At 47.3% G+C, this 9,691-nt stretch overlaps 1 protein-coding gene across 1 annotated transcript in view; it reads right to left on the reverse strand.

The window, feature by feature from the left end:
* Positions 1-6,664, reverse strand: part of LOC119374248 (putative phospholipase B-like 2) — a 45,032-nt gene extending 38,368 nt beyond the window's left edge. The window contains exon 1 of the mRNA XM_049410846.1: positions 6,597-6,664. Coding sequence (XP_049266803.1) covers positions 6,597-6,664 — 68 coding nt within the window. The remainder of the gene's footprint in view (positions 1-6,596) is intronic.
* Between the last annotated feature and the right edge of the window lie 3,027 nt (positions 6,665-9,691).

Genomic DNA, 9,691 nt, shown 5'->3' on the forward strand with positions numbered 1-9,691 from the left:
CTATGCGTTCCTATTTGCAGGAATAATATCGCAAAACCTCATAGGGTCCCTCATGCATTCGCTTGAGGCAACTCGAAGGCGAAGGCCATCTTTTTCTTCTCAGCCGATGTATTCATCTTCCCCCGCCCCCCTCCGAAAGCTTTCTGCACCAAACGTAGTTTTTCACTTCCTTCAGAGTCGCAGACATTTCAAGCTGCACATCACCTGGTTTCGCGGTGCCTCCGCGATCGGCTCACCTTTGAACAAGCGACGTAGTCACGTGATGACGTAATCATGTGTCGTCGCGTTATGTGACGCCATAGTGTCTTTACGCATTTTGGCGATCTGTGACGTCATGATGACGTCATTAAGTGATGATTCTTTTTGCACCACTCGTGTTGACAGCAACGCCACCGGTCGCCGACTGTAAATATTCGTGTTTGATGAGGCTTTTAAGGCTTTCGCCTTAATAAAAGGGTGCCGTGACTCACCATATTCGTCTTTACAAATCTAACCGCTGTTGGAAGGAATTTTACTAAAGGCCTCTCTGGCTTTGCGCGGCTCAGCCATATATTCCAATGAGCAATTCGCGTCAGTGTGGATCAATATTCAGCTAGTAATAGTTATCAAAAATGATTTAAGCCCCAGCAACATACAGGGATCTCCAGGCAGAGTGCATAGTACTCTGATGTGTTCACCGTTAAATCATTTATTATTATTATTACTATTATTATTATTACTATTATTATTATTATTATTATTATTATTATTATTATTATTATTATTATTATTATTATTAACAGCGGAGCTGTTGACACTGGAGCTTCGCCCCTGTGGTGTTGGCAAAAACGACACTACACATTGCCATGACGACACTACACATTGCCTAGCAACCACATGGCACAGCTGCACCTAGCTTCGCAACGCCGCGCCGAGCCTCGCATAGCTGCGCACAGCTGGGAGAGGTGGGAAAGATAAGTGAGGGTGAGGAGTGATGCAAATGTTGGTGGAAGGAAATGAAGAAGGGAGAGGGTAAAGGATTACATAACTTTATATAGTATAGTTAAGCAAGAGGACGGAAAGGGAATGAGAGTGAGGGCTGATGACAGGGCACGGAGCAGGAAAAGAAAGATGTGAGGGGGCAAACAACAGCATAACCACGTACAGTTTAGCATAAAACAGTATACCAAGGGGGGGGAAGGGAAGTGAGGGTGAGGAGGGGTGATGTGAGGGTAAAGAACAGGGAAAGGAGTGGGAAAGGAGATAAAGCATAACATAGCCTTGTATAGTACAGTACAGCAAGGGAGGGGGAATGTGAAGTGAGGGAGAAAAGTGACGTGGGGGTGAGGAAGGAAGGGCAGAGGGGAGAGGGTAAAGCATAACATAGCCATGTATAGTGTAGTATAGCAATGAGTGGGAAAGGGAAATGAGGGGTAAGAGGAGTGATGCGAGGACATAAAAGATGGCTCCGCCGTTTTTGCAGCGTTCGCACCACTAGTGCGTGACCGCCCCAATTTTGTATTCTTAACATTACAGCAGGGAACATAAGAACACGTGCATGAATATTTCACATACCCGCTTTCGTTTATATCGTTCTTGAAGGTACCCCATGCGACAGGAAGTTGCGGTGAGTCAGCGGAGAAGTCTGCATCTTGAGGTAGACCGTCATGTATCTGCAACTTCTGGGAGCCGCTTTCTAGTGACACCCACGCGGATTTGGGTGCCTCGCCTTGTGACGCAATCAACGTAGAGCTCAGCCAGATTGCCACTGCTATCACCGCAGGCAAGTGATGCCGTTCCATAACGAATCTGCGAGTGAGGAAATGCGTGGCCGTAATATTGAGATTCTGTTGATCCGGGCTCCTTCGCGGCAACAGTGTCAATAATACCAACGAAAAGCAACAGGAAAGTGCTCATAACGCTAGTGAACAAATCCGTCGTCAAAAGAATGCAAATACGACCATCATCATATGAAGCGTAGCAAATTTATTTTGAAATCATTTCTTTACTGCGAGTCCGCATTGACGTTCATAATAATTTCGACTATTTTACGCTGAACGTCCTTCACGTGAAACTATCCTCAATCTCGTTGAAAGCAGCTTTTCACAGTGCCTAGACAACAACCAATGCAGTAGGCGTATCTGAATTACCATTAGTGGACTCTAGTCTCTCTCCGGAGAGTACAAAGCATCTACCTAAAAATTAGGGCTGCAGTTAGGATGTACTGGTCCAAGAGAAATGCGGGATAAAAGAAGTATACATATTACATAGCCTTTATATTGTATAGTTTTCCACAGAAACACGAGCGGAGGTGTAAAAAACGGATTTGGCTGTCTGCCATAAAGACCACATCACGAGCGCGATCATGAAAAGCAAGAGTTTTTTACAGATGCGCTGCGAATTCTCTTTCACACCATTCAAAGCTCAAACACATCCGCTCGAGCAAGACGGCATTTCGCAACCAGAGCACAGCCGCGTACAAGTTTCAGCAGTCAAATTGGTACGCCTGAAACGTTAATTCACACGATAGCGTTAAAGAGCGCGTGTCGCCGAAAATGCGGTGTCGATCGGTGTCTGCGTCGACGCGTCGGTTGTGAGCGAAAAATTCCGATGGATGCAAGCAATAAAAAATCTGGATTCGAGCCGCAGTCGTAACTAGGCAATAGGCGTGACCGTCCAGTGTTCAACCACAGAGCAACGCCAGTGCTTGAGTATATTAATAATTGTTGTGGTTTAACGTCCCAAAATCACAACATTACTACGAGGGACGCCGTAGTGGCGGGCTCCGGAAATTTCGACCACCTGGGGTTGTTTAACGTGCGACTAAATTTAAGTACACGGACCTCAAGTATTTTTGCCTTCACCGAAAATGCGGCCGCCGCGGCAGGGATTCGATCCCACGTCCTTCGGGTCAGCAGTCGAGCACCATAACCGCTAGACCACGGGTCTCCAGTGCTTGAGACTGCTTTGAAAAAAACCTACGCAGACGACATATCGAGCGAGGAGTGCATCAATATTGCGTGTCTCAAGCGTGGAATCGCGCCACACGTCACGCATTGTGAATTGCGCAAGAAGTGAGGAGCTTAAAGCTGTCCGCCCGTTACAAATGGCTTTGCTACAATTGATTGTCATCACCATCACCGCCATCACTATCAGCCACAGAATCAATAAGTTGTGCGGCTACGTACGTGCACGTATTCCCTTAAAGACACGTAGACGGTGCCTCGCTGCTCCGCAGAATGGTGAATCATGGCGTAGCGGGTACTTTGCAACTGTAGTTGCAGTAGAGGGGGGGGGGGGGGGGGGGTCTAAGAGAGTTGATGACGGCAAACGTCATACGCACAGGCGTTCCTTTCTTCATGGCACGGGTGAGGTCTCCATCGAGAATCGAAACATTATGGCACGCGAACGAGAAGGTGGTGTGAACGGGGCCAGGAACTCTACCGCGTTCTACACGCAAGTGGCACGGCCGCTTCATCCAGCTGTTTTATCCACGCTATCGAAATATACGGCTTGAGTTATCTTTAGGTTCTCTTTTTGTTTGCAGCATCGGGACGGTGCTTTTTCTCAAGGTCCCAAGGACGCGCGCACTTTTTCGCCCTGACCTGGTTTCACTGACTGTACATGGGCTGATAGACTCCAGCGTAAAGGCCCGAACACACGTACGCTTTGCAGCGCGTCAACGCGTGACTTTTTGACGCGGTGCCGCGCCCTCTCCCTATGGAGAGGGAGGGCGCGCAGCTTCGCGTAGCCGCGCGCCCTCTCTCCCCGTAGGGAGAGGGCGCGGCGCCGTGTCAAAAAGTCACGCGTTGACGCGCTGCAACGCGTACGTGTGTTCGGGCCTTAATAGACAGATTTAGTTGGGCGTCCGTACGTCGTTGCGGACGCCGAACTAAATCTGTCTAATGTCGACGCGCGCGCGCGCGCGTCACGGCGACGTTACGTCAGCGCTGCCCGCCGACGCGGCCGACGGCTGCTGGCGCGCACGGCTCCGAATAGATCCTGCTGGATTTTGCGCCGGACGCGCGCGGCCTCGCCGGACTCTCAAGTACAGGAACCAGCTTGGCGGGCTGTTTCGTCGGTTCCCGACAGGTAGCGCGGCGCATTCTTCATTTTGCTGCGCATGCGCTTCTCGAGCTGAGATCGCCCCGGCGCGTTGGAGCCGGCTCGACTGTAGCGGAGACCGATTTGCGCCTGGCGTAGCGTCGCCAGCTCGACGCGACGAAACGCAACGTCCTCGCGCACGCACGTCGGGACAGTATATCAGAGCCTTAACAGTCGCACGCCTTATCGCTCGGTGCAAAGCGCGCTTGGTAGCACTGAAACTCTGGAGCCTTCTCGAACCCTATTACATTTTTGTAATCGGGTGGTTCTTCCGGCGCGAACGATGCGGTACAACGCCGAACGTACGCGGTCAGAAGCGACAGTGCCGAAATCAACCGCGAGCTGTGTAAAAGTGACCGAGCCGTTAGATCCGCAAATGAGATCGTTGGCGACCTCTCGTTGTATGGTTGAATGTTATTTGCCTTGCTGTGCCCAAGTAAGATCTTCATTTGAACTAAAGAGCTAAATCGTCATTTGATGTCATGGCTGCCGAGTACCCATCGTCGCAAGCACGTGACATTGCGCTCGCGTTCATCTGGCGTCTTTATTGTGCGTTACGAATTTACATCCTGGTCGCTTCAATTTCTTTATTAGTTTAACTCACGCTTCCACTTCCCGTTGCGTGTAATGCTGGCAGCGTGAAAAAGCTGTCGCGCCGTCATTCTGCGGCTTTTTGGTAAAGACATTAAAGTGTACGTGTTCGTATTGCTTGACCGAGTAATTGCCTATTACTTGTAAAGCCTGGTGAACGGCTATTTCCCGACTCAAACTCCTAGAAAGGGTTGTAAGCATTTCAACCTTTTGTTGCAGTGTTTTTAGAGCGCAGCTCGCCGTTGGCGTTGGAGATGTCGGCGCAACCGATAGAGCGAACGACGACGAAAGAGTGCGAACGCGGAGTCTGTCGATATCACGTGCCACTGGCCTCTAAGCTCGCTTTCTTCCTCCGTCATGCGCGCTGGCCTCTTGGTCGGAGCTCGGGCGTATGAAGGGCTGGCACGTGCACTGCGGCTGGCTTCGCCTGTCGTAACGGGGCTGTCGGCGTTTCGCTTGGTTCGCGACGTCTGCAATGCACAGAGTGGTGTGCGTAGCACTCGAGCGCTGCCAGTTTCTGTGGCAATATGTAATAAATGTTACATTGCTACAACTGCGGATAGCCAAAAGTTCAAAAGAAAGTTGGCGTTGCCACAACACGAAGCTGCGCTCAGAATTCGCATTAGGTAGAATGGTAAACGTCGGTGCATTTTGAAGGCGAAAGCCTTAATGTCTCATACTTGCGGCGTCCGTCCATCCGTCCGTTCGTGCCCTGGCACGGCGCCAGTAAAGGCGCCAGCTGTAGCCTCTCCCCCTCACACTCTCTCAGCAATCACGTGATGGCTCAGCAGCGCATAGCAACAGTTGCGCGTTGCTCCTTCCAGCGCGCGTTGCGCAACTGCTGCGCAACGCGGCGGCGCCCAGCGGCGGAGTCAAATCTCCACAGGCTTTCGCCGAACCCACTTAGGCATTTATAAAGTGTCTTTCAATTTTTTCATGTCCAGAAGCTTCGAAATGTGGCCCATGACGGTAGCTTCTTTCTCAGTGCACACTGACCTTCAATGAAGTTCTAGTATCGGTTAAGAGCATGTTTGCGCTCATTTGGGTTAACGGTGGATGGCAGCAACAGTCGTATTTTTGCACTCACGTCGTTGCGCGGCCGCTCCGTACCAAACATCACTTTGTATAGTTGGGGCCCTTTCATGTGCGTATTTCATTATCGTCGTTTTTATTGCACAACTATACGTACAACAAACTTTTCGTTCTCGACGTTTCTTTCATCTATCATATTTTTTTTCAACTTTTACAGCCTCCGTTTACAGCTACATTGGATAATTTAAAACTCCAGAAAATGTACATGTAGCGCAGTGCTCTGCAATGCGGATTAGTTTTATGGTCTGTGAAAAAGACTTCCCTGAAAAAGTTATGTCCTTGATGTTAGTGTAAGTATGCCCTTATGCATTTTAAGTATATTTGCAGTGTCACACGAATGAGTAAAGAACTACATTTGTGCGATTTTTACTTTGCTGGCATTGCCACAATTTTTATTTCACTGGGTACAATATAAGACAATGTTCATGTGTACGCAATGTGTTGATTCTTAATGCCTTTGTCTGTTTTGATGTCATTGTAATTCATATTTCTTAGGTGTATTTTCAAGTTATCTTATTTTGTTGTGGCTTTCTTTCGTTTTTTTCGCATTGCTATTCAAGTATGTGTATATATAGATGCATTGCCCTTCTGCTCGGATCCAACTAGAGTCTGCAATATTGTATCAATAAATAAATAAATAAATAAATAAATAAATAAATAAATATTGACGTGCTAGAAAGAACAAACAAGACATACCTCATGAACACGCTTATTTCAGAGGTATAAGGTGACTGCACCTTTTTGCGTAAATATGACGCAGATGCACCAAGGACCAACAGCATCTGTGCGACTTGCTTTCTTCGAAGTTTTAAACCGATGTGATAGCTTACGAGGCCGCAGAATCAAACCCGCACGAGGACGAGGTCGCGGGTTCAGTGCCCGGCCACAGCAGCCGCATTTCGGTGGCGACAAAGTGCAACACGAAAACCACGAAATTATTAGCACGTCGCAAGAGATAGGTAACCAAGAGTAACGCATGCGTCCAGTATGCCTCATCAACATGTCGTGGATTGTGCACGCCAAACCCCAAGGATCGTTTTTTTTCTATACTATAATCGTGTCAGCGTTGAAGTTAAAGGGACATTAAAGTGAAACAACGAATCGCTTTAGATTGGCAAATTGTACCCCGAGAAGAACTCTAATGACTTTAATTTTTCCGCCATACGTTTATTAATGGCGAAGAAAACCAAGGTCAAAATCCCATTTTGAAATATCGCGCGGCAATCGCCGCACGTGACGTCACGAATTTCAAAGCGTAGTTTTGGTATTTTGGCCACTTCGGGTGAAATAAATTTCCTGAAACTTGGTATGTTAGGTCCACGGCCCCCTCGGGGATAATGTACTTTATTTCTGCCGATTGGGAACTCTGTAGGACCTAGTAGACGCCGTCAAAACTTATGACGTCACGGCGTTTGGTTCGCTAATTTCAAGGTGGCGCCGCCACCCACATTTCCTTTTTGCGCATTTTCTCGCTTACAAAGCCACTTCTCGCAACAAGCATGGCGATTTTGACATTGCGAAAGAGTAATTCACTAATACGACAAAAATCGTTTTGTTTTTTCTTCTTTCGTGTCCCTTTAAGGAAAACCACAGAAGTTAAAAACGTTCCAAGTAAGTACAAATGTTATTGGTACCAGAGGAACAAATTATTCCAAGAGGGGTATTCGACATTCTTGAATATGTGCATTTAGGTATTCTAGAGCAGAGGAAAAAAAATGTTCTTGATTTGTAGATAGAGCTGTGGTTGTCTTTAATTTTTTTTTTCTATCAAATTTTTTTTGTATCAAACTGCTCGCCGAGAAGCCCACGATTGAGGGAGCATCAACTGCGAATAAACGGCACACACAAGTACCCATGTGAGTAGCGCACCCTCGAGGGCTGAGTTTGTGAGCATTCGCATCTCTGTACACTCGTCTGCGCCAGGTTCTTCCGCGAAACATGCCGCCGCCACCGAAATCTGCAACTTCTCTTTAAAGAAGGTAGAAATCACGCTCTGAACGTGTAATATCGTAAAAGCTCTCCTCTAAAATTTCTCTTAAAACAGATATTGTTTTAATCATTGCTCTTCTTAACGCGTATTTTCTATAGCATAGAACGAAATTTCTCTTTCGTAATTATTTAAAGCTGTGACCTCTTCTTTGTATCGCTGAATTCTTGAAGGAAAGAACTTTCACTTGACGAACTCATAGAATAGCTATCCCGGTGGTGTTCGTGTATATGAAAACTACCGTGAGCTTATTTCGCATTATTCGTGATTATGTAATCTGCTGGAGCGCGTTTACGTCTTGACTGAATGGTAGCTTGGGCTAGCTGGTGATGTCATACGGATGTGCTTGCACAGCGCGAATGGAACGAGCATGGAGGAGCTTGTATTCAGTTCAGCGCCTGCGTTGTGTGCCCTCCGCTGCCCTCGTTTCATTCGCGCAGTGTAAACATCTCAGAAATCTACGGCGTTGAAGAATGATCCGCTCCATATCTTAGGACTCACCGTGCTTTCGAGCTTCCCCGTGGTGCCCCAAGAAAGAACCCCTCGAGTATCCTTATATAGTGGCGACATCGCTGCATTTCATTCTTGGTATGGGCCACGGAGAACCTATGACAATTCCGTTTTCATTCTTTGTTTTTAACACTACTATTCCTCTTTAGCTGTGACGGATAATTCAAAACTGTAGCTGGGTCATCAGAGACATCCAGTAGCGGGGGAGAAAGAGTCCGTCGCAGCAATTTGTACAAATTCACTACGTTAAGATAAGCGGAAATGCAGGGGGTCACGCGTTTCAATTTAGCGGACGACCACCCAGAAATAAACGCTGAGCTGTCCATCACCCGAGATGAGCAATAGGCGGTTCTGTGTACATTAGTGTTTCTTGTTTTTTTTTTGTAGTTCACTGCAATCCACGTACTGCCACTCTATCGCGAGTGACCTAAAAAGCAAGATAGCCACTGCATTTTCTGATCATTACTCATCTACTGGCGCATATGGACAGAGTGAGTCTGCTTCCGCGTAGTCGACACACGCGCTTCATCTGCTGCGTCTTGTCCTATCGCGGAAGTTCTACTCTCCCAGACATTCGCGCACGTGTTTGCTCTTAGGTTTAGAAACACACTGTATACAGAACGAGAATAAGCTGTTTTGCAAAACTTGACGTTCGATAACAGAACCAACACTGGTCACTGCCTGAAATAACACCTTTTGCTTTGAGGAAGTAACACACGAGGGTCTTTTCTTGGTTATAGAGATATTTAAAAAAATAAATAAAGGACTTTGTTGACGCGTGACTAAATCACCCGCAGTAGAAGCTAACGCCAATAGTTACACTGAAGAAGACTAGCAGTGCACGACATACGCGGATAGATTGATTTAGGAAAGTGCCGGCTTCGATTTCTAACTCCGTTGGCGCTAGTCCTGTCGCGTGCGTTCTAGAAGGAGGGAAAGAAATCGTGGGCGTCACGTTTTTCGGACACCGTCTGCTGACTTCTGCTACGCCAGTTGTTTTCGTAGTTGACACAGATCACTGACTGCGACACGCTATTCGCGGAAGTGACGAATAATCCGCTAGAGGCCCACATTAACACGCACCTTTTAGAATTACAACTCAAAATGTTCGCGCTGAGAATATTACACAGGCGCGACTAAGTCGCATGCCGGCGTTTCCGAAGTACCATGTTCTGCCTTCCGACACAAGCATCTTTGAAGCTGAGGCGCATGCCGTATAATCTGCTGAGAAACACATGAAGATATTAAAAAAATCACAGCATATCCACGTGGTGAATGATGATGAGTGGGGCGAATCTTCTGTGTAACGCCCCATCAATCGTCATATAAAGAGTGTGAAACACTGTGTGTATATTGCAAACATCAAACTTTTATTTTTCTTAATTAGATGACGCTTGGCTTGCGTTGTCCCTTCATTATGACGGCTTT

The sequence above is a fragment of the Rhipicephalus sanguineus genome, chromosome 11 (genome assembly GCF_013339695.2).
Source record: "Rhipicephalus sanguineus isolate Rsan-2018 chromosome 11, BIME_Rsan_1.4, whole genome shotgun sequence".
Classification (NCBI taxonomy): Eukaryota; Metazoa; Arthropoda; class Arachnida; order Ixodida; family Ixodidae; genus Rhipicephalus; species Rhipicephalus sanguineus.